The 26,589-nt window shown below is 40.1% G+C and overlaps 1 protein-coding gene across 2 annotated transcripts in view; it reads right to left on the bottom strand.

Moving 5' to 3' along the window:
• Window positions 1–26,589, bottom strand: part of LOC143366526 (protein couch potato) — a 165,980-nt gene that overhangs the window by 69,969 nt on the left and 69,422 nt on the right. For both annotated transcript variants that reach the window (XM_076807669.1, XM_076807676.1), the window contains exon 2: window positions 14,224–14,301. In XM_076807669.1, the coding sequence (XP_076663784.1) occupies window positions 14,224–14,301 (78 nt within the window). The remainder of the gene's footprint in view (window positions 1–14,223; window positions 14,302–26,589) is intronic.

Here is a 26,589-nt window from a genome sequence, read left to right as displayed (position 1 = left end):
TGACAGCTAACCCGATTAGACTGCTTTAAGGGGTTATGCCTAGTCAGGCGGTCGAAAAGAGGCGAATATTTGTGAATTTTTTTTGAAGAAGCGGAAGCGTATATTTTTACAGAACTTTTTGCGTTTAAAAGAGCAACATTTAAAGAACATTTGGTAATTTTTTCGTGGAAAAATATTTACGTTTTTTTTTCTTAAATTATTTAAGAAATGCGTTCTTTTTTTTAGTTATAACGCAGCAGGAGGTGCTTATTTTGATTTCCTGAATTAATAATTTGATTACAATTTATTGGTTGTATATTTTTTTTGTGCTTCATTTAAGTGTCCGGGGCTACCCACTCTTCCCCTACTGCCTATTCTTCACAAACTTTTGAACACCCCCTTCAGGGGGTGATGCTAGAGAATATAAAATGGAGTCCAGGCGACGAATTGAATTCTACGTAGAATGAATCCATATCGAAAATTTGTTGTAACGTTTATCTGATTAAATATGTATCTTTAACACTATGTTGTTAGAAGATTTCTCACTTCATTTTGCGAGCCCATCTTTTCTCCTTACATTCGATCAATTTGACATCCAGTGCCGTTAAAAATAGGTAAAAGATACATATTTAATCAGATGAACGTTACAACAAAATTTCGAATTGAATTCTACACAGAATGAATCCATATCGAAAAATTTGTTGTAACGTTTATCTGATTAAATATGTATCTTTAACACTATGTGATAGAAGATTTCTCACTTCATTTTCCGAGCCCATCTTTTCTCCTTACATTCGATCAATTTGACGTGCAGTGCCGTTAAAAATAGGTAAAAGGCGATCGACCACTCGAACAACTGTTTCAATCTGTATAAATATAGAAGCATGCTTCGTTCTACATAATACGCCTGTATCTCCTGCGCCTTAATACATTTTTCGTTATGCCTGAATCTATTCCCACCGCGTTAGAAATGATTTTCACGAAATCGCACGTCGCGTGCAGTTCAAAGTGGAAACAGAACTGGATGAAATTTAATATTGGATGTAAGATTGCAACCGGCTATTTACATTAACAGATTAACCAGTTATATGTCCGGGATAAGTGATTTTTACTGGCGCGCAAGGTGCTTTCGTGCACACGTTTTAGCAGAGGGAAAAGCGACGCCGACGATTCGCATGCGAAGCGTGTGGCGTCGATAAAGCATAGTTAAACATTTCTATACCCTTGAAGGACTACCAGCCTGCATACATTTTTAATTCACCACCCACTCGCCAGAAGCAACTTACCTATTTTTCACCTCGGCTTTCCCCTCAATCAATCATGTACACTTTAATTAAGCGCTTTCATAATGGATTCGTCACGGAATAAAATTTAATGTAAACCTCTGCTTAGGACTGCCAGAAGCCGAGCGAAGTGCCACAGACGCGATAATTATCACGAATTACAAAGTCAAAGCTGATCGTTGCCGAGGAAAGTGGATCGAAGGCTAGGGAGGATTGAACAAAAAAAGGCTGATGAAAGTTGAAAGATTCGCGGTGAAATTCTCTCGATTACCCATTCAAATACTCTGCTTCCAGATGCTCGTTAATTAAACAGGAAAGCGTCAGGCGCAGCGTCCTGGTCGATTCTAACTTCCCTTTCGGACCTCTAATCGCTTCGAATTTTTGGCAACAGCTTTTATCGCCCCGTAAAGTTCCATCGGGCTGCGGCACGTTGTTACACAGAAAGCAGAAGTTTACGTGGTCGTTAACCTGGTAAACGAGGGAGACCAGTCAACTTGTCACTCGAGAACGCTTGCGTTTCGGTCGAACGAATCAATTCCCCGTGAAAATGTTATATCGCATTATGTCGTCGTCGGAGCGAGTTAATTCAATTTTAAACGGCACAGTGGCTGCTCTGATCTATTCTATATACCAAACTACTCGTGTTGCCCGTCACTTATTAGGATGCTTCGAAGAAAATAAGCACTTTAGATCGCAATAGCTATTATTACTCCCGCGTGGGTTCTAATAGATTTTACAGTCTGTATTGTGACGCCCCTAGTCCCACCGTGGAATCGCGCTGGTTAGTGTTCGCCAGCGCCGCTAGAGGTCTAATCTTCCTCACTCTTTCTCGCAAGTCCCTTGATTCCAGTCTCGTTCCTATATATACAAGTTCCAAGCTATTCATCTCGGTCTCTGCGAGTGCCTAGGGCAGGGTCGGCTAAACTCTACTATTGAGATTGTAGACAGCACTCTCAATGAAAGTCTAAAATACCGCATAAAGTATCAGTTAAGTATTTAGGCATTCAAATAGTTAATTTAGTGTAAGGATGTCCGAACATGTGAGCAGTCAGTCGTAAGAATTTATGCTGAACGCGTTCCAATAATGTAACATATTTTTCCTGATAGGGATCCCACACAGGAGACGCGTACAGTAAATGTGGAACGACTAATGCGTTAGGTATCCCTCGTGATTTTTAGAATCAATAGCTGAACGATTATCGTTGGAATTCCCATTTTCCCCAGCAGTCGCACGGGCATCAAGTTTGGGATGCCTGAACGAATAACTGGATCCTTCAGCCAGCACCTCATTAGGACCAACTAAGGAAGGACACCTCCTGCCTACGTTACCACCTACACCTACCTATCGCACTAATGCCAACGTTACCAATTAAACCCAAGTGAAGACTACTATATCATCACACTTACAATTAGAGAATACGATTCTCATCCCAGCAAGAGTAAGTCACCCGCAAATCAAGGCTCCAAGTCCTGGAGAGTTCCCATTAATCCAACTTCAATTCCTGTATACACAAAACCTTCATCCCCGTCACAAGTACTCAACACTTCTACTACTATGGGTCAGAATGGACCCAGAGCTCGCGACAGAGCCACCGGCTAGCCAACCACCATCTAAACAATAAAGTACAGAAGATTGGATGCACCTGATCGTGAAGCGACTCGAATAGCCAGGCTAAACGGAACGAATGCGAGCGTTCGTGGAGGATCTTTCAACGCTTCCAAGACGATGGGCGTTCCCGAGCCCTATTTCGCGTGTGAAATATCTTCTGGCACATCATCGGGAGCGTCGGTGGCGGGCGGCAACAGGAAGAGGCCGATATTTCGGATTTCATTGACACGCGTTCCGCGTTTCGCAGTTGTCGCCGGTACATACAAATATAACACGGGTACTCATAAGTTTATTGTGCCGTCGAGAAGCCGGGGACCACGCCAGGGAGCTGGGCGCGGCGGGATTAACGGACGTTGCCAAGCCGCTGTGTTCTCCCGATGTAAAGACCGAGGAGGATCGTGTAAAGAGACTTCCCATATATCATTTGCAAGCCACACGCGCGAGTTACGCGACCGGCCGGTCCGCTGACAATGCCCGGCATCGAGTTTCGTGGACTGCGCGGGGGCTGCTCGTGATCTCGACGTAAACTGCGCGATAATGTCCGAGAATCGACGGGCAATATGCCTCCGCTGTAGGCGCAATTTGTCACGCGCCCACGCTCCGTGTGTACAGGGTTGATTTCAGCGAGGAGGGATGCGCGCGAGGTTCTTGCCCGTAGACTTTGGATTAAGCGTTGCGCGTGGCTAGCCCCGAACTGGCGAGGTGGACGCTTCGTTACGTAACTGGTCAGCTGGAGTCGGACGTACCCCAATTTTTATCTTCTACTCCTAGGTACGCAGCCAAGTTTTCACTTTTACTTAGCAACAAAGCGTTCAAGCCTTTTCGGCAAATATATTAATAGCTGTGACCGGTAGAGGATTCGATTTGTAAGGGAATGTAAGACTGCAATTATTTTTGCAGTAAAATAAAAAGTAAGTAAATAAGTGTCTCGAATATCAAACCGGAGACCCCGCTACACCAGTTAACGGCTAGTGGATATTACGTGTAATGTAACATGGTCGACTTAATCCACCCGTGATTCCTTAATTTAAGAACACACACTTTTCGCTCTGCCAAGTCTCGCTGCAGCTAGAGACAATGCACCTTGCGTACTGGTGAAGAGTGTCATGTTTAATAACAGTCAAACTACCTGGTGGTCTCCAATGTGGTTTTCAATACCTCTAAAGTTTACTGCGCTACTTTAATTTCAATTCAATACTGTTTCAGAGACAAATTAGATTTTTCTATTTTATTTGTCTTAACGTATTTCTCTGTTAACACTTTGTACTCTAAAGGGGTATTCCCGTTGAAATAATAATAATAATAATAATAATAATAATAATAATAATAATAATAATAATAATAATAATAATAATAATAATAATAATAATAATAATAATAATAATAATAATAATCATAATCATAATCATAATCATAATCATAATCATAATAATAATAATCATAATAATAATAATAATAATAATAATAATAATAATAATAATAATAATTGTAGGGTTTTTTTCTAAATTTCAGCGTAATTGCTGTTCAGCCGATAATTGTAGTGTTTCATACTTAGGTTAATGAAACATTTGTTAAACTGCGAGTTGGTTCTTCCCCTATCTCCATTAGGATGTATTAAACACGTGGGTGCGTGGTGTTCGAAATTTAAAAAAAAAGTTAAGCTGAAATTTCGTTCTATCTCACTGCACGAGCATTTTGTGAATACTATCATTGCAGATTACGAGTTACATCCATAGATCTGGGTAAAACATTGTCATACATTCGTGTTGCATTAAGGTACATTGGACACAGTCGTAGGAAATAAAGAATAAACAGATAAGAGTACAGATACCAGAAAATATAGTCCCAATTACAAGTTCAGTGCAAACGGCATACAGTAAACGAGATACAATATCCTCCCATCCAAGGAATTCTAATAAAATACTACAAAACCACAGAAGGGAGACGACACGGTCAATAAATAAATGGAAACAGAGAGGACACAATATACCGAGTGGCAAGATCTATCCCGGCAAGAAACCTATTACTTCCCGTCCAGCGAATAGCACTCTTTCTCTGCTTTCTTTTCCCAGAAAGTGACTCTGGAACAAAGCTAAATCCACGATAGCGCGTAAACGTGGATCGTTAAAAACGAGAGCAGGGGAGCAGAAATGCTCGTTAAAAATCGTTCGCCTTTCTGGTTAAAAGTGAAATTGTATGTGTTTTCCTACTGTTATAATTCTCTCCACCTGGGAATTCCTTCATTGTCATATCTTTCCTCTTTGAAGCGTGGCACTCGCTCCTTTATTCTGGTCCACTTTCCTCTACTTTCTTATACTCCTTCTTGCCCTAGATCCGTCTGTCCATCCTTTAGCTTCAACTCTACCGTTACGTTTATAGGATTAGGATTTAAAGCAGCAGTGATGCTGAATCTCGCCTACTCACCACTTAATTATTTATAATTGGCGATGCATAAGGGTCGTTACGATTATTATTATCAAATTCCAAATGCTACTTTCACCAGATCCGTCCATCACCTATTAACCAAGCCATTCTTCGACCATAAATGCCCCCAGTTGCAGTGGGGTACTCAGGAGTTAATCTTGGGGGGAGCCGAGTTCGAATGAAAATTCAATAAAATTCATTAGCTGACTATAAAAATTTAAAATCTAAAGAATAAAATCCAGTTTTCTTTTTCTTCTGTAAAGCTGCTTCTTTGAGGGTGCCAGGGTCCCTTGACCCCCCTCTCTGAGTGCGTCACTGCTCTAGTTTACTTAAAAAGTGTATATACTATATTTATTTCTTTTGGACTAATTATAATTATAATTATAAATATTAAGTTAGTGCATATGAAATTGTCGATTGTAATAGTTCCTTTGTTTATAGTGAGGATATAATAACAATTACTAACGCTGACTTACGACTCGATAAATCTCACAAAGTCTGGACAAAATCAAATGAATAAAATAGTTAAAAAAGGAAGATGTGCTTCCCTTCAAATTTCCCCGCGCGAAACGGCAATTCCACATGCGTCCACCTAATAATTAGTAAATTTTTACCACGAATTCACGTGTCCCGCCCGATGCAGAGGTATTTTCGAATGGCGCTCTAACTCGTCCTCCCCAGTTAACAGGTTTTAAGAAGCCGCGAGACAGGTGGTGGGTTTTAGCGTCGCCCAGTTATGTATCGGGGTATCGTACGGGCATTACGAAATTGTCAGGGGATCTCCAGAGCGAGCCAGAAACGCGAAAACTCGACTTCTCCGCGCGGGCACAATGCCCGGCCTGTAATGAAACATTCTGGCAATGGCATCTTCGACCTCGTGAAAAGATCGTCAAAGGAATACAGCCCGCCGTGGCCACGGGCGGGGCTCTTTTATCGCTCACATGTCGACGATTGCTGTCCTGTCCTCGATCCATCCACGGACACTATCATTCACGAGTTAACTCGCCTGTAGCTTTAAGGGGTTATGCCTACCTGCAAGGTCTGAAAACACAAGTATTTTCGGGATTTTTTTTAAAACACTCGAGGACTTTTTTTTTAAATAAACCTTTATGTATTCGAAAGTGTGCATGTTAAACTACTTGTGGTAATTTTTGCGATGGAAAATATACACAAATAAAAAAATATATTAGCGATCTCTCGGCAGTGATTTTTTTTTGTCAGTAGTTTGCGGTGAACATTCTAATTCTGACTTGTTTTATTTGAAATAAAAAATTCGCGGGAATTTAGTTAGTATATTGGATTATCTTGTCCTTAATCGTTTATTATCCCAAGATACTAATTTGCTACAAAATGGCAACTTCTCGTAGCAAAAGTATCGATTTTCACCACAGAATCGCGCTCATGTTTCATCATTTTCCATCTGTGAAATAACAACTACCCAACGGAAATGAAAAACCCACGATTAAGGACAGGCTAATCTAATATACTGACTAAATTTGGTCGAATTCTTTATTTCTGATGAACCAGCTCGTAGCTATAGTGATCACCGTAATAAAAAAAGCGCTGTCGGGAGATCGCTTATAATTCCATTATTTATTTAGTTATCGCATTGCAAAAAAAACTACAAGAACTTTAAAATATATACTTTCGAATATACTACCGTTAATTTAAAAGAAAAGTCTTCAAATTGAAGAAAAAAAATCCCGAATATACTTGCGTTTTCAGACCTTGCAGGTAGGCATAACCCCTTAATAAACCTGACAGACACCATCGTGCAGCTAGGTTGGTGCAACTGAAATTGCCGGTCATTTTTTAATATTTTTGTACAGTATTTATACAATATATATGCACTAATACACGCTCTACGCATAAGAAGGAAAGAAATAATTTTCGACCTCATACTATCAGTAAAAAAAAATTCGTTTAAATAGTTTTGTGCTTTTCCGAGCGCCTGAGGGTGGCGTAACCCCTTAACCGACTATTCGGCCACTAGTCGGTACATCTCTAGTTAATATTCCACTATATTATTCCTGTTTTATTGCTTACATTATTAGTATTTCCTATATTCCAAAATATAGATATATAGTAAATTCCATATTATTTTATTTATACTTATTTAGCTTCCTTAATATCTTGTTTGCAAATAAATAAGATATATAATAAATTATATAATAAATTCCACTTCCTCATACAAGGTGCCACTGAATTGGTGGTGTAACTCAGAAGGGCTGTTCCTCCGTACGAAATTTCTTCAGAAATATCAAACTTTTAAAATCGAGTCTCTCGAAGGGGGAGGTTTTTTTAGGAGCAAGCTTAACATTTTCGATTCACACTGCTGCCACTTGTACTACTGCACAATAGTGACATGAATTTTTCGGTTGCATTACGAATTAATTCATTTCATACGCGTGATCAAAATACATGTAATTAATGGACCTGTATCAAGAAATGAAATACGATTTTAGATGTTAAGTTTCACGACTCTCGAGCCACGGATTCTACCTAGAAGCCTTTAAAAGCATCCCACTATCGACGTGTAAGTAATCCTAGGTAAAATGGAATCGGAGCCAGCCAGCGGGATCGAGTTCGTGGACGGTAACGTATGTGGAATGAACCTCGTTCGAATCTAAATGAGCCGAGAATTTTAATGTGCTCGTTATTGATCCCGGTTTGATCGGTGACGCTTGAATTTTCCAGCGAACTTCCCTTGTGGATGTCGTGCTGGTGACACGGTTCCTTCGCCAACCGAGCCGCCTTTAACCTTTAACCATGGCACAGTGCCGTTTCATCATAATATTTAGAGAGTAAATCCTGACGCCCCCGCCGGGAAAATATTTTTCCGGAGGAAGGAGGGGGGGTCGTTAATGGATTTATTCAGAAATATTGTTACCATTCGCGAGCATTATTCGACGCGAACCGACAGCCTGGATCTACCGCTGAGGATTGCAAGTCCTCGATACTCCCCTAAAACGAACAATAATTTATTCAATTCCATCCGCTAAATAATAGTAATGCTACTATATAATATAAAAATAAAAGACCGATGTTTTATTAATTATTTAAGAGAAGATGAAAATAAGGAACAGTGAATCGACGAGGGCTACTTATTTAGATTCGAGCAGATTTCAGATTTTTAAGAGGATCTGTTAAAAGGGATCGAAGTATCTAATGACGAATGGTAATTCCGACGAACGGAATATATTGCCACAATGTTAAAAGGGCAGTCATTCCCGATGGGGCACGTTGTCGAGCCCCTTTCAAAATCTTTAATCAATGAAGCGATTCAGAAAAGTTCTCGTGTCAACGAAGCATGCGGTCGAAAGTGGTGTGTGTGTGTGTTTTTTTTTTAAACGTAGCTATTTGCGACGAGAAAATGGGTCAATACAATTTTATGGAAAGTTCTCTCGCGATAACAAATGCACACCGTCGCTTTCATAAGATTGCATTTTCTGCTGTGCACGTTTTCTGCAAATAGCTGTGCTTAAAAAAAAAAAACAACTTCTATTATCTTAGCCTAGATCTGAGAGAATGGTGGAAACGGCGACACAGCTCGATGCAAGATTTAAGAACGAGACGAGAAAATTCTTTGCGTGCGGCGGGAGAGAAATGGCTGGCCATTTTGGTCGTTGCACGCTGCATTTTGATAACTTCCCGACGCAAGTGCAAATAAAGGTTTTCGCGTAACCTCTTTTTTTGTGCGGAATATAAATGACGCAAATGCAAATAAAGGTTTTCGCGTAATTTGTTTTTTTTTTTGTGGAGAATATAAATAACACACTTGATTCTGAATTAACATAGACATATAATAGGTATCTAAGAATTATACATTTTTACGATTAACTAGTAATACATTCATTTACGAAAATAAATGAGATTTGTAATATTTTTCCTAGACTTAAGTTTCTCGAGAAATTATAGTATTTCTCGAGGAGAACAGCAAATCCATAATAATACTAGATGGAAAATAATTATAGAAACAATTTCCAGATTTTTAGCCTCGCAGCATCGATTTCCGATTAGTGTTCCTTCTCGAGAAATTTTAGAATTTCTTATTTCTTATTTCTCGAGAAATACTATAATTTCTCGAGAAACTTAAGTCCAGGAAAAATATTATACATCTCATTTATTTTCGTAATTAAATGAGTTACTAGTTAATCGCGAACGTATAAACATATCTACAATTTATAATACATCTTATTAATAACATTAGATCTTATATGAATTCCAATAGAAAATAACAGTACAGAAAATTTGATAATATTAACTGCTGAAGGTGCTCTTAAATTCTTATTTAAAAATTTAGAAAAATTGTGTACTGAATTAAGTACCTAATGAGTTTCTTGTGGCTGTTAAAGAAGAAACATGGAAAAGAGGAGATAAGACTATTGTAACCCGTATAAATTTTTGCATGATCCAGAATTTCTTCCAAAAGGGTCAACAGTCTCATTTTTTTCATTATATATATAACAGTAACAGATTTTGCCACAAAAAAAGAAATAGATTCGCTGACGCTACGTTAGACGCATTGTGCTGTTTAAAAATAAATTTTAAAACCAAAAAGTAATGCTTCGCTTTGTACAAATTCTGCATTAAATAAATAAATTTACCAATTATATTTAATATCTATTTTTTTTTCATTTACACAAGTTTTGTATAAATTAGACATGAATAATCATTTAGTTAAAGTTGTCTTGTGTTTTTGATAAATATTCTCAACATTATTCCAAAAATATAATTTCTGCAATAATTATTTCAATTCCTCGAGAATGCTCGAGAAATATGATCTGATTTCTGATTTCTCGAGAAACAAAAAATATGGAGAAATCAGGAACACTAATCCCGATTGCAGAAAGTTTTTTTTTAATTATGACACAAAGAAAGTTCAACATAACGTCTTCTATAAAGTCTAATCTCGATAAACTGGCTTTCAGACTATTAATCTTCAAGTTTCAATCTCTTCTGGCCTTTCAATCTTGTAATATCCCTAAAATATTAATAAAGATGTCAATTCCTAGACGAAACGCGATCATTCAACTTGTCTTTTAAGAAAGCGCTGGGAAGAATTATCAGCGTGATACGCCTGAAGGGCTTCTAGAACTTATACCAAATCGCTTTTGGATATAACGAGACTCCGTCAAGAATTTCCAAACGATTACTTCACTGTTTAAGTGCCAATTCATTATGACAGAAGAGCTTTGAATTTCGGTAAAATTTCGGGAAAATGGAAACCCCTACTTTGAATATAATTAATCCCCACTATCGACCCATTTGAATTTCAAGGAACGCATTAGAATTAAGTTAGAAACCGTGCATTTCACGGATTCCTGCGGCTTCGTATAATATTCCAGGTCGATATCTACAGGCAATTACCGTTTTGAATATCATAGCGTTCTAAATAATCGATCCTCGGTTACGGGACTGGCTCAATTTTCATTAAAGCGTCAGGGGAAAACGCTTCGCGTACATAAACTTCCGCGACGTTCGACCTCGATGTCATAAAATTCTTTTCACCGCTAGCACTTACGACAACGTTTCTTCCGATCGATCCTGCCTATCAGTCAAGGAGAAACTGCCGATCGATAACGCGAACAGGCTCGAGTCTGTTCGAAAAACGGTGGTTAGCGAAGGCTAAGGGCCATTTCGCACGAGACGATTTCATGGCTGATGTCAGGTATTCTACTGTGACGGTCGGAGAGGGGAAAAGTCGGTCCAGTTAGACTTCTTTTAGGAAGAGGAAAGTGTTCTCTATGGACCAGACGTGGCAGCTTAGTTGCGAGTAGAATTCCCTTCAATAGAACTGTTTGAAATACTTTAAACGCGTTATTTTCAGAACGGTGCTTTAGAAAATGGTTACCACGATATACTTAAGGGGGTAGGTTAAAAAAAATAATAAACAAATTTTTGAAAAAAAATAAAAAGTAAAAAAATTCAATTAAAAGAAAATAAAAAATAAAAAAATTAAATTAAAAGAAAATAAAAAATAAAAAAATTAAATTAAAAGAAAATAAAAAATAAAAAAAATTAAATTAAAAGCAAATAAAAAATAAAAAAATAAAATTAAAAGAAAATAAATAAAAAAAATAAAATACCTTAAAAATACCGTAAATACCTTAAATACCTTAAAATTTTCGAAAATTGGTTTTTAGGATGTTTGCATATTCCGCTAGCTACATCTTTTCTACGTATTTTAAGCGCAACCGGGCCCCGACATTCTAAAAGATGAAGGAATTACAGTAAGAAATGTACGAGCCTGCACATGAGATCGGATAACGATGTCCAACTTTAAACGCGATTTCCCAGAAACTACGTTTTCCAAAACGGTGAACATAAAATCTCGAACACCGCACGAACGATTTGAATGAATATTTACAGGGAGTTGCAGGAAACTATCCCCCTCCATGTATTGGGAGCACATTTTCAATATAAATTCTTTAAAAAAAGATAAAAATATTTTTCCTACAAAAAAAGGAAAAAATCGGAAACATCAACATAAAAATTGTATTAATTTGTTTAACAAACAAGTCATTTCGGCGCAAACCTCTGATATGGTCCGTAAAAATTCGAGACTTTCACAAAAAAATTAAGAAGTCACCGGATTTTGGTAGCACACAAACAATGACGGTGCGCTACCAAAATCCGGTGACTTCTTAATTTTTTGTATGAAAATCTGGAATTTTTACACACCATATCAGAGGTTTGCGCCGAAATGACACGTGTTCCACACATCCTGTAATTTTTTCCAAGTCGATTTCAACCTCAATTCGCTCGCAATCAGGAAAAAACGAAGAGAAAAAAATATTCGAGAAAAACGCATTTAAAGTTTCTGGGCAAATGCGACTCTATAGGTTGCCGCATTACGTTTTTAGCTGCCAAATCTACAATTTTGCAAATTTTACTACAAACCAAGCGGCATTTTATTGAGAATAAATAGTACTTTCGGAAAATGCAATAAAAAATTCGCACATTTTGTACTGCATCTTCTTTCAAGCAGCACGTAAATTACTAATTGCTCGCAGCAAAATATCGCGCGTGAAAATGGCCTAATTCATAATTCGCCAGTGGAAGTACGTCTACTTTGTTTTTAAACAGATGGTTGAGAGAACCAACACAAATTCTTTGGTTGACATGAAAGTAACAGGTTCTGGAATACTTTAGGGGCAGTGACGTTCTACGCGACCCAAATAAGTGCGGAATGTCCAAAACTTATTAAAGATGCCATTAATTAATCAAGAATATTTATCACGCCACGCTGCCACCAAATGAATAAATAAACCAGGCATTTGGGTTGAGAGGATGTGCAGAAATTCCGCACGAACACGAATCGGTGCAACAGACTTTCGTGGGACCGGTTGGAACGGCTAGCTATTATTCAGATGAAAAATCGCTGCGAGAAATTGGAATGGTCTCAAATTTGATAAGCAATAACGTAAACACTCTCCATACGTTTGAAATGGGTTAAGGTTGATTTATATTAGCGACGATGCGGTCCAGCCAAGTGTCTCTCAACGGCCCTCGACTGAGCTAACAGGCATCAGGACTATATAGCAGCGAAGTTACGTCCCGAAGCACCGTGTAAACAAGGAATTTTACGCTGAATTAACTGCGAACGTGTCGGAATCGCAGCGTCGTCTCGAAAGCCACTGGTGGTGACAGGTAGCGTTTCAATCGCAGACGAACATTTCACCGAAGGATAAGAGAAAGAATAGAGAAAAAGCAGAATGAAGAGTTGGTTTTTGTTCGCCGCTGAGCGAAGTTAATAGCTTGAGCCGGTATCGGGGTTTAAACCGTTTGACCGGCACGTGTTAAAATTTCCATGGACTTTAGCAAAGCCGATTCGAGCCCGCAGCCTCCCGGGAGATGTAAGTTCGAGGGTGTTATGGCGGCGAAAATGATGAAATTCACGTAATCGAATACCGAGTAATCCGTTTATCTGGAAACTCGCGATTGCAAGAGGGAAAGCTACGTGAAATCCACCCCCCTCTTCAGCCCTTATCTGGCCCCAGCGGTGAGTCGTACGGATTCCTTCTGCTCCACGATTTCCCGTTAAAAGCCAGGCATACTGCCATTCTCTTTCGCGCAACGTAAAAATCCATCTCGAACAAATGCACACCCTGGGTTGCGCGAACATTGAACAGAAACGGTACCCTCGGTCTTGCATAAACGTGACTTCTAACGTTCAACCTACCGCGCTTGTCTGCGTGACGTTACAATTGTTCCCTGAATAAAATTTACGCAGTTCGTACACCTTCGGTACCAGCTGCTAATACAGAATATAGGAAAAATTCGAAAGTAATTAGCTTTGTAAAAAGAAAAGAAACCTGGATTTTACTCTTCAGATAAATTTCTTCTAATCGCCTAATGAACTTTATGGAATTCACATTGAGCATATTTTCATCCGCTCGACTCGGCTCCCCTAAGATTAAATCCCGAGTGCGCCACTGCGCGGAAGTGGCAGTAGTGGCTATAGTAACGCGACGAATGGAATTCCACCTGTGAAAAATAAATCCCACAGAAGCGTCGAAATACTGTGAGCGCACCGCTGCGCGGTAGTAACAGCAGTGGCGACAGTAACACGACGAGCGGACTTCCACTTGTGAAATATAAACCTCATAAAAGCGTCCAGACACTTCCGTGATTTTTAATTAAACCGAATCGAACAGGGGGTGGCAGAAGAGTGGAGTAGATTTAACGTAGCACGTACACCTAATTATCATTCCCCTCTTCGGCTCTCTAATATTTCCAATTACGATTAATGCTCACGCCGAGGAATCATTCCACCCAGTTTCATACCGCTGCGCACCGTTACCATTAGGGTCGATATCGTAGCGGAGGAAATGGAACACAGTCGGATGCAGGATCCGCTAAGAGAGAGACGAGTCCGCGACAAAGATCGCGAGGCCAAGGTGGGAAAGTGCGATCACGACTCACCTCGTATGCTCTGAATAGCAGATAGAGCTCCCTCGGCTTGGCGTCCATGGGCAAGCCGCTCACGAACAAGGTGCGCACCTGCAACAAGACGAGGAAAGAAAGCGATAATTGAGTTAATTAAGCTAATTGTCGGCGGCTGGGGAGAAAGAAGAAACAGTAGGCAAGAAGGGTAGAGGCGGCGGAGGGGTTGTGCGAAACGGAAGAAGGATTCGCGCCGAAGGATGGATGGAGGATAACCGGGAATTAGCCCGCTCTGTTTGACTGGTGCCCGCGCGCAGCCGGGGCGATGGTTAATTGTCGAATTAATAGGAGACGGTAATGCAACGCCGAGACCCCGTTCCCTCTTTGTCCCCCGGCCGGTGACTAATTTAACGACTGATTTCACCCGCTCCAGCCAATTCATCGGCGCGACACCCCCGCGGAGGGGGTACGTTTGAAAATCTGCGAGAAAATACAATATATCGAGGCTTAAGGATGGAATCAAGTGTCTCGCAAGTGGTGTCGGAATCTGATGAGGCATACCGGGATTTTATACGAATGATTCGAAGAACCAAGTCGGTTCTTGCAAGTGTAATAAGGAAGAGTTGCCGATATTGAACCGCTTAAGATATTTTTTTATGCTATATTCCATATTTGGTACTAATTCGAACGCAACTGACCATTGGATACTGCAGCTATATTGCTACAATAAAAGATCACTTTTAGGCACCCACTATCGTATGTTTCACCTTTTGTTCAGAACGAATTAATTTCTTATTAATCTTTTTGCGACACGCTGCAAATGGCACGACTTAAGCGTACGGTCTCCTAAATCGTATCCATCGGTTCCCAAAATCGTACCTCTTCTGAAAATAGTATAACCTGTACATAAAACACGAGCTTTCAAATTTCACTTGACACGACTTGCAGTGGCACGATTTAGGGAACATGATCAATTTATTTATAAACGTCAATTTAAACGTTATAATAAATGAAATATGTACCTAAAATTACGTTAAACCGACTTTCAGGAAAATACAAAAATACAGGATAAAACTGCAGTGTTTGATTATTATCAGCTAAAATAAACTGGTAGAGAATTACACCGATCATCCCTGATTCTTTTAAGTGTTTACAGCGCGCGTAAAATAAAGGTTTTGTTTCCATTTCAAATCTCGCATTTACTCGATGTTTTTACCATCGGACGTCGTTTATATTAATTAATTACTGAGAAATTCCTGAGGCACGACTTAGGTGACCAGTACGACATTGGCAACTCTTCCCCTGTAATTGAACCCTAAGAGGGACGTGTTTGGACCTTGCTATGATGCACGGAATATGCTTGCGCGAAAGTATCACGTGCTTACGGGCGCAAGGCTAAATTGAATAGGCGCTCGTGAGTATCAACGTGGTCGCGTTGCACCAGCAGAAAGCTGAGCCCTCTTCTTCCAGCACACGCCAAAGTAAGCAGCGTCGCGACGCGCGAACGGCAAGGCGAAAATTTCCCTCGCTTTACGCGATTTCACGAGCCCGTTGCCGCATCGAACGGGCCTTGGGGAAGCGTTTACTACGGCGGCCCCCCGTTCTCCTCGTTTTTCGCTCTCGCCGTTACCATAGCGTGGCCATTTGTGGCCGGATGCTTCGCGATGATAAATGTAACTGCGCTTTGAATAAATTCATATCGATAGAAGCAGGTATTTTCCATGGTATAGACAGCTATAGACGGCACTGCTGATATTATTTAGCGGTGTGATCGCTTCACTCGGAGACGCGATGAGTCCTTTGGCGTTTATTTCGTTGCGTGATACGGATAATCGCAAGCAGGGGAGACCGGGGCCGGTTGTCTCAAGCGGTAGGTTGACTAATTGTTAATAAATTCGCACCGACGTATGCTCTGCTGCGGAAAGATTCACCGTAGAAATAAGTCACTTCTACCATGCCATGCATTTATGTCCGAACCAGCGATCGCGCGTTTTTTTTAACAGTTATCAGCGTTTGTCGAAAAATTGACTGCTTAAGTATTTTTTGTTAAAGATTTTATTTTCTTCACGCTCCATATAGTTACAATAGAATAAATGTTAAGTGGGTATTTTAAAGTTTGTTTATTAGACGATCTGTTGACACGGTGTTTTTGTTTATACATAAGTAATTGAAGGTTGCATAGATTATTCAGGTCAAAATGATCGGTGGGAGCTGGTTGACTAATAACGTTAATAAGGTTTAAATTGTTATTTTGTTACTCGGAAAGCGATTTTTATTTTTTTTTTGTTTAAATTCCACTATTAGGTGTCTAAAAAATCAGAATAAATGTTGGTATAGTATTGGGTCTCCTCCACCCATTGGATCGAAAAATGATGAATTTAAATTACGATCTGATAATAATATTGTGATGACTCCACCTAATACTAGAAGTGAAATTAATAAAGTAGTTGTAGTAATAACGTAACACATAAGTTATAAATACAATATAATTTATGTTGTAAGTTGAAAAAATTTCAGTTCATTATTACAATATGAAAGAAAGAAATTAATATTTTATAACGAAACAACTCTTGTGACATTGTGTTATTTTATTACCACCGAGATAAGTTACTAATAACATTTTCTTAATTGATTGTACCTATAGGGTAGATGTACCGTTTGTGGCCATTGCACTGTTTTTGGCCACGTGCATAATTATCTTATCACACACTGCAAAAATGACTGTGGCAAAACTACAGGAATTGGAGTTAGAACTTCTTCATCACCCACCGTACTAACCCCCACTGACTACCCACCTCTTCGGCAATTTCGACAACTTTTTAATAGGAAAACAATTTAATTCAGACAATGCTGTAAAACTGGCCTTCCAGGAATTCATTGACTCTCGTCCGCCAGGGTTTTATACCATCGGCCTGAACAACCTGCCGCTTAAATGACAAAAATATATAGACAATACGGGCGCACACTTTGACGAATAAAATAATTCCTTATATTTGTAAGTTACCAACCAACTTTGCCTGTTTTTCTACAAATTTCATCCTTGACGACCTGACAATTAATTTAAAACCACTGCGACGCTCTATTTGCGCGACAGCGAGCTATCGAGCAGTCGCTTCTCACCCCAGCCCTGCCGCAGCAAAGGTGTCAAAGAGGTAGATGCGTGGAGCTCGGTAAATACAGACAAAGAAGTGCAGCAATTGCAACGGCGCGTAGCGTCGTAAGACAGAAAACGGAGTAAAGGCGAGCCAGTGAAAGCGGCGCATGCCGCATTGTTCCCAGTGTTTCACGCGTGCGCCCGTTCACAGCATTGTTTCCAAGGTGTCCTCGGTCCGTACAGCACGGGTACGCCGGGGTCTCCTTTGGGAAATCCTGAGGGCCGACTATCCGGGCCGCACGCGGGGACAATACGCGAGAAGATGTAGATCGATGCGTCGTTATCTCTCGGTTCAGGTGAGATCGATCCGTATCGTTTTCACAGGGGGATTGGTAGGGAGCGATCCCAGGGACCCGAGAGGCGGCTCTCGGGCTCGGACGTCCACTCGCGATTCTTTTCTCACGAATGAAAGTCTCGCGACGCGGAGGTCTCCCTTGGCTGGCGTCCCGCCAAATCAGTATGTAATTTACCGACTCCGTTTTGCTTGCTTCCGCGGAGGCCACAATGCTTGCGGCCACCGCGGCGAGGGAAAGTGGGTCAAGAATAGGTAGGAGGAAAATGAAGACGATTCGTGGGACTTTGGGGAACCTGCGACCGATTCTGACGATCGCGCGGAGTGTTTAGCGTTTAGTGAACTTGGTATTTTAGCGGTCGATGCGCATGTGTTATGGTTGCTGTTATGGTTGCTGTTATAACATTTGCGGAAGATAAAAGGACGGGGATGGGCACGCACAGTGTCTCGCTAGCTCGTTCGTATAAATTAAAGGAATAACTGATTGAGAAGTTGAAATGGTGAATGATGTCAGTGCCAGAAGTGGAGGTTTTCAGTACTTTCTTTTCAACCACAGCGACGTTGATATTTAGGATCTCAGCTCTATTTTTGCGAGAGCCTTAGAAGCTGAAATAAATTATTCAGCATGGAATATATAAATACTTTTCCACTAGAAGAATAACTTTTTATTTATTTGGCACTCGAAAAATCCATCATTTACCTCCACCACCAATCCTTAATTCGATAAATATTTTTACCCAGTTTTGTAGATACAAACGGATAGTTTGTAGAAACGAACGGAAATTTCGTTAAAATTTTGTTTAAACTCCTTCTCGATATCTCTCACCGTTCTCGAGACATTCCCCGAGAAAGAAAATCCCTCGAAAAGTCAAGGGATGATTTCACCCCCTGAACCGCACTATAGCACCAACTACTCTACTCGCACGCAAAGTTGCATAATCTTCTGAATTTTCAGGTTGCCTAATGTCTCCTGTGAGCTGCGAGCTTATAACGAATAAATACGCCAGCTGAGAGCATTAGGCAGAGTTTAGAACTTTTCAGCCACTCAGTTCAGTTCTACTCGCAAGAATCATAAAGAGTGGAACGAAACGTCCAGGTCGCGGAGTAGCCGACACTCTCGCCGAGGTAAACCTCCCCTCCGCGTCGAAGGGTGTACCTCGGCCAATAATTGAGAATCAGGCCTAATGGCCTCGGACCGAATGGCGGCGAGCCCGCGCGGGATAGGCGATCACCTTACGCGAACCGGGCTTAAGTAATTGCGTTGCATTTAACTTGCGACGTCCGCGCGCGTGCGCACACACGTGCGCGGGGTAATGGGATCGTGGGCTGCTTAACTTGTAATGATCTAGGCGCATCAAACTGCCGCAGCGAAGCCGCGGCAATTAATAAAGTTAAGAAACGCCAGCGGCGGAAAGTATGGGCCCGCAACCTGGCCGAGTAAGGATAATTACGGCATGGCTCTGGCTACCTCACCCTCCACGCCTTGCGGGGTAATTAATTTTCAGATGCTTAAAACTGCGCTCCTTTCTGAACCCGCGATGACTGGGGGTGGGAAACAAACGCTGGAATCGTCCCGAAAGGGAAGATGATGTCCGCAGATGCGAAATCTGCATCTATGCGTGCGTGAAAGATGGCAATGATAGAAGAGAGTGACTACGACCCAGGTGTTTGCTTAAGGAGGAACAACACCTTGAAGCCCGGAAAAAAGTACAATTTTTTGGAATTTTTTGTTGGATATCCATACTTCGTAGGAAAGTCATTGATACGGGGTTTAAATGTGCATTTAGTGGGCAGTATTTTAGAATTTTTGTGTGACAAAATATACAGTTTTAATCAAGTTATAGAGGTCGCCGTAGAGCGCGCCGCGTCGAACACGTTCTGATGGTTTCCCACTTTATTCACGTCGCGTTCATCTGAGAAAAAAAGGGAGACCATTTTTTCAATCTATATTAATACAGTTACAGTTAAGCGTACGGAAATTGAATTACAATAACTTTTGGAGAAATGGCGGAGCTTAAAGGGGAAAGTTCTAAAATTTCGAGTCAGTTTAAGGAAACAATCGATGTATTTTGGGGTAGAAAAGATAGTAAAAATAATTTATTTTTAATTCCCGTACGCTTAACTGTAACTGTATTAAAATCGATTGAAAAAATACTCTCCTTTTTTACCTCAGATGAACGCGACGTGAATAAAGTGGGAAACCATCAAATCGTGTCCGACGCGTCACAATCTAACGGCGACCTCTGTAACTTGATTAAAACTGTATATTTTGTCACACAAAAATTCTAAAATACTGCCCACTACATGCACATTTAAACCCCATATCAATGACTTTCCTACGAAGCATGGATATCCAACCAAAAAATTAAAAAATATTGCACTTTTTTCCGGGCTTCAAGGTGTTGTTCCCCCTTAAGGAGGTTCGATACCTCACTTGCGGGGCAGGCGGCGAGAGGGGTAAGCCTATGCTTATACATGGGAGCTCTGCAGTGATACCAATCTTAGATAAAAAAAAAATATCCAGACAAAAATGTTATTTACATGTCTATTCCTAATAAAATTATTACTACATATTTTCTTTTGGAATTCAATTAAACAAAAAGTATGTTTAATGCAGTTAGAAATATAATATTTTCATTAAAAGTAGCGTAAAATATGCGAGCGAAATGCGGCAACGTCGCTTTGCGTCCATCTTTTTTTTTCACTTTCCACTTTACACTTGTGGCGTCGCTTTGCGCGTTCGCACTGGTTCGCAACAAATTACTAAATACATGTTTACAGCTTGGTAGTGTTTTTACAAATTTTTACTGTATCCTTTGTACATGTATACACTGTATAGATGACTACCTGGCGTACAGCGTTGCCACGTTTCAAACAGTTCTTTCTATTTATTCAATTATCTAATAAACCGTACGGTAAATGTCCAATTATTTTTTTTAGAACTTCATAGGAATACTTAAGCTTTCCATTGCAACATTTCTTAGGACTTTCTCACTATTTTTAAGGACCCTGTGTAACATTTTATAGAAATTTTATCGCTTCTCCCATAACAGCCTGTGTATAACAGCGCAACTTTGATTTCAATTTTTTCATAAACCGTGCTGTCAATCGACTTGAAATTTTAACACAACGCGGACTACGCTTTGGACATTAGATCAAAACACTTTTCAAAGATTTCTCATTATTTTTGCTCCGGTATCGAACCTCCTTAAATTTCAGACGCTCCGACGCGTGAGGGTTCGAACGTTTTATATTTCGCTGAGATGGGAAGAGATGTACAATTTCGCAGGCGACAGAAATGATTAAACAGGGACTCGGTGATTAAATGGAAGCAGATGGGGCGGTTGGAAGTAACAGCGAAGCTGGCAAAATTGAAATTAATGCCACGAAGAGTAGTTATGCGAGTGCAAAGTTTCGAATTGAAATAATTGAAATCGCACATGGGAAAAAGGATCGAAGCGTAACAATTAATTGAAGAGTCCTTGTAGAAAACGGCACTTGCACTTTAAGCGCCAGAATGAAAAAGATTTACTAAGTAATACCATAGTATAGAATTTGATTTTCGGCACTTACAGTTGGCACTTTCTTCGAGGAACTCTTCAATTCTGTTAGGGTTGAAGTATCGTGGCGTTGTTGCTCGAGGCATGAACCTCGAGAGTCTGAGTCTTCAGAGTTACCTACACAAATGTCTTTCTTTCCTTTCTGTAAAATTTACCGTTCCTACCCTCGATATTCCGTTAGCTTCAGTTTCCACTGTTTCGTTGCGGTACAACATTCACAAAGCCCTGTCAACTTCGGTTGCCAGATTTAATGAAAATTTGTATTTCAAAGGTAACAATTATTGCGCGCTGCTTCCGAGAAACCAGTGTTTGTAAAATAAACGCGGTAACGACATTCTTTCAAACGTTATTGCTGTTATTCCTGGATGTCCTTCAGGTTGTCCCGAGAAGGAAATGCAATTTGCGCGGGAACAATCGATCACGGACGATTGGATCCACCTCGAGAGCCTGTGAATGGCTGTTTCGTTGATGGCATTATTTCCTCTTCAAATCGAGACACAATTCGTGCGTACTTCCACTTTGTATTTTAGATACGATCCCAATTCCGTTCGCCACGATTCCGTTTATTTCTTTGGGAATATTTCGCCCCTTCGAAACGAACCCCCAGTTCCATCTTACACAAAAGCCAGTAGAATAAAACAGGACCCCCTACGCTACAATAACACTCAAAGTTTCATTCTCTTTATAATACTATATTTTTTTTGTTATTCCCCGAAAAATATCTTCATTTTTTTGATCACTCAGAGTTAGAAATGCGAGCTGAATAGCTTTTCTACAAGCTAAATGAAATAGGAACAAGTGAAAGGAGGGAAAAGTAAACGAAATAAGTAGACGAGATACCATTTCTATAACCATCTTCAAAGCGATGTTTAAAAACCCTCTTGAAAGGACCTTCTTTATATTCAAGAAGAATGCAATTACAAGGGCGAATATTGAATAGTTTCGTTCCGAAGTATGAATCAAGTACCGGAAATTAAGACGCAGAAAATCATCGGACGATATTCAGCTGGATTGGAATCTACCTCTGCCACGACTAATTCCAGCTGGAGGATCGTTCGACAGGAAGCAACGCGGGACTGTAGTTTTTAAAGGAACAATTCGTCACGCACGATCGACTCCGCTCCCAGTTCCTGCGGCTAATCGCGTCGATCATTCTCATTGTTACATCTTGGAACTGCCTGGCGCATCCTGTCATAACATTCCTAATCTCGAGTAGCGAATCAGCTGAATTCACGCGGCTTTTAAGTGATAAGAAGTTAGAGCCACGCAAGAGCCATGCTTATTAGCCACGAGTTAAAAGTGATTACACTTTAGGTAATTTTTAAAACTATTCCTCCGCGACCGGTCTTTAGCACAACTTATACTTTTTAAAATAGAATAAAGATAATAGCTAATTTGACAGTTTAAAGATATAGTTTCTTTTATTCAGAAGTATATCATGTACGTACGTATATTTGAGGAGAAGTCGTGGAGTTTCAAGGCGATTCAATCACGTTGCATATAGAAAATTCTAATCGAAATTTTAAAAACGGTCATGCGACCGGTCGTGGTAGGAATAGTGTTAACTGAGGATACTAAGGTGGATGTCCCAGTTTCTGCTCGTTTCGTATTTTTCTTATTATTATAAGCGTCACGTTTGTACTATAGTTGCAAGAAAATAATTCTAAATTACTTGAACATTTACGCTAGTGTTGCACGAGCTTGGGGCTAATCAAAGTGCAGCATAAGCAACGAAAAACCTTTAACACGAGAGACTCGTGACTTTTCGACCGTGTTCTAGCTTGGTTGTACTAAGGAACAGCGTCACTATATTGGTATTCGATAATTGGGCAGAAAATAGTTTTTGCAGTAAAAGTTCTTATTTAATAACAAAAGGAGATACCGTATTGTGCTGTGGGTGTAGATTTTTGTACTATTCTTAATTTTTTTTAAGTAGAAAACAGGTGATTAGGTTTAGGGTCAAGTGAATCACCGTCATGTCCGCATTTCTACTCATGAAAATTTTAGTAACGTAACCTCACGATTCAATATATTGATATAGGGTAGGTGGGGGTATTACTGCGGATGCCCCGATTACTGCGGGTATTTTAAAGAGATCATGTTTAATGTTGGGAAGTACATAATCTCTTGAAAATTTTTGATAAAATTATTTTAAACTCTATTACAGATAATTATTAATAAATATGTACAGCAAAGTTATTATCAATTCTTTTATCGTAGTTTGAAATTCGTCAAGGCGAAACTTCGGTCGATTCCCGATATAAGAGTTATTTTTTTTTTCAGAAAAATAGTAAATCAGTCACCTGCATTTTAGTTTTAATTTTTATTTCTCAACGCAGTATTAGGTGCAGTACTTTACACCATGTGCATGTATTACTGCGGACCGACGACAGCGCAATCTAACCTTTCTTCCGACCGTATTCACTGACGTGATGTTTCGCCTGACGTCGGACCGCAGTAATACATGCGCAGTAACTGGTATTTCGTTAGTAATTAACACGCAGTAATGCATGCATGTTCGCAGTAACTCCTGCAATGACATTGATCGACAAATCTCTGTGTTTTTAATTAACTGTGCTTATCACCCCGCCCTCGTATTTTTTATGGAATTATTAAGGTTCCACCTTTCTTTTAAAAAAATAAGGAGGAACTTTCATTCGTTCGAACGCTGTATCGAGGGTTTTAAAGTTAACCTCCCTTAAAAGTCCGCAGTAATACCCCCACCTACCCTATGCTGTAACCTCTATTTATATTCGAAGGCATTTAATTTTCTCTTAATCATTATTTTATGCTTTACTGTTGCGTTATAAATCATCCCCATAAAAGATGTAACTTATTTTTACCTGAAAAGGCAACACATTATGTGAGCAGAAATTGGTACAACTGGTGAGTAGAAACACGTACATCGCTATTTTCGTGAGCAAAAATACGGACATTTAGAGCATTGTATTTAATTACAAATTACTAACAGTTAAGCATCTTGAAATATATTTTTTAAATATTTTTTGAATTGGTTGATTTATTATTAAAGAATTAATCAATTACTCTGCAAATTTCGATCTTAAACAAATTTTTTACACCTTCTTCACGACGAGTAACCTCTTAACTGCGCAGAAATTAGGACATTCGCCTTATATCGTTCTAATTAAAGCGCATTTACAATGGCTGAACAGCTGTGTGAGAAATGGTAAGAAAATGTGACACGCGAGAATGTCATCTCATATATTCCAGATTGTCGAAGTATAGCCACTCGTATGAACGAAAGTTTGCATCGTAACGGTGGAGAAAATTAGGTGGAATCGCGAGGTGATAAAGGAAAGAACGATCGATCAAGAACGAGTCAACGTCCGGGCTTCTTTTGACAGCCCGAAGACTTCCTGCCTTTCTATCGCGTTCGCCGTCGTTGGCGTCGCCAGTGACTGGCAGTAAAATTCTCGCGGACCCTTTAGAAATCACCGATGGCTGGTCATTTCGCAAAAACAGCAGTCTTAGGAAAACAGCGATGTTTCGCCTCGTAGCGTTGAAGCGGGGAGAATAGAGATATAAACGCGAGTGTAAAAAAAAACTCCAGTGCTGGGTGGTTGGAGGATATTTTAACGTAAAAGCCTGACTCCTTCGGGTGTACCTTTTTTTAAAAAAAAAATATTGTGACAGAAGTTTCGAATTGTGTGTTGTTAGGGGTACAGTTAGGAGGGGGATTACTCGGCGGTGTGTATGAGTTAATAACTCGCGAAACGTATAATGATAATACGAGGTAAAGTTTTACTTTATCGGGGGGGGGGAAAAGAGTTACCCGTCTGTTAAAAGCTGTCCGAGAAGTTTGCGCGTAGGAAGATAACGAGTGGCACAGATATTTGTCATTAGACCACTCGCTGTGCGCGACAACGAGGCGAAAGGAAATACGGTTCGACGCTGTTGCATCGTACAGAAAAGCGTAACGACTCGGCTTTCTGTAGAAACGCGAGTTCTCTGAAGAAGCAAACGCGTGCAGGATAGAAGTAATAATAAAGAAGCTGATCCACGATTGGTAAGAATGATCAGAAATTACGGAGCAGCCTTTCACTTCCTTTTTATTTCGGAATTAACGTTGAGTGACGGCACTACGCGAGAACGTGGATCTTTTCGTTGCGAATATTCGTTCCGTCGAATTTTTGCTCGCGTGTCGAGTGTGAAATGAATTAACGAAGCATACGAGCGCTTTCAGAATGTTTTCCAAATAGCTACCATTCTGTTCGCCGAAACGTTGCGCGATTACAATTCTCCGCGGCAAATAAGGGGGAAATTTCGTAAACAGACAGTGGAAAGTTCCTTCGAAACGGATTACCAATGCTCAACAACGTTTGCAAAATATTTCGGAGTTTCCGTTCTGTTCGGTGAAGTGTTGCGCGTTTGCCAATCTGGCCAAACATAATGGACAGTTTGAATAAAATTAGCGAGAAAATTTCATCGGTGAGTGGAAAAAGTTTATTTGGGAACAAATCACTGAGGATGAAAATGAACTTATCTTCTGAAAATGATCTTAAATACTGTGGGCAGCTTCGATGAAAGCGATCCGACACATTTCAAACAGGACAGATCGGAATTTCTACCGAGTGCACTATTGAAATTCAACCTCTGACTCGTAATTTGAAGAAAGAGAGGGAGTTATCTTGTCAAGGGAGATGAAAAGACGAGTTAACTCGTCAAATAAAAAAAGATGACGAGTTAACTCATCAAATAAAAAAAGATGACGAGTTAACTAGTTGGGTGGAGAACAATATAAACCCTCTTTTTAACCCGCACTGCGAAAAGGAGGACGAGTTAACTTGTCAGGTGGAGAAGAAGGACGAGTTAACTCGTTAATTGGAGAAAAAGACGAGTTGACTCGTCAGGTGGAGAAAAAAGACGAGTTAGCTCGTCACGCGGAAAAAGAAAACGAGTTAATTCGTCAGGTGGAGAAATAAGACGAGTAAACTCGTCACGTGGAGAACAACATAAACCCTTTTTTTAACCCGCACTGCGAAAAGGAGGACGAGTTAACTTGTCAGGTGGAGAAGAAGGACGAGTTAACTCGTCAATTGGAGAAAAAAGACGAGTTGACTCGTCAGGTGGAGAAAAAAGACGAGTTAGCTCGTCACGCGGAAAAAGAAAACGAGTTAATTCGTCAGGTGGAGAAATAAGACGAGTAAACTCGTCACGTGGAGAACAACATAAACCCTTTTTTTAACCCGCACTGCGAAAAGGAGGACGAGTTAACTTGTCAGGTGGAGAAGAAAGACGAGTCAACTTGTCAATTGGAGAAAAAAGACGAGTTAACTCGTCAGGTGGAGAAACAAGACGAGTTAGCTCGTCACGTTGAGAAAAAAGACGAGTTAGCTCGTCACGTGAAGAAAAAAGACGAGTTAACTCGTCACGTGGAG

This window comes from Andrena cerasifolii, chromosome 1 (genome assembly GCF_050908995.1).
Source record: "Andrena cerasifolii isolate SP2316 chromosome 1, iyAndCera1_principal, whole genome shotgun sequence".
In the NCBI taxonomy this organism is placed as follows: domain Eukaryota; kingdom Metazoa; phylum Arthropoda; class Insecta; order Hymenoptera; family Andrenidae; genus Andrena; species Andrena cerasifolii.
The sequence above is the reverse complement of the archived record's forward strand: the minus strand, read 5'-3'. Positions and strand labels throughout refer to the sequence as shown.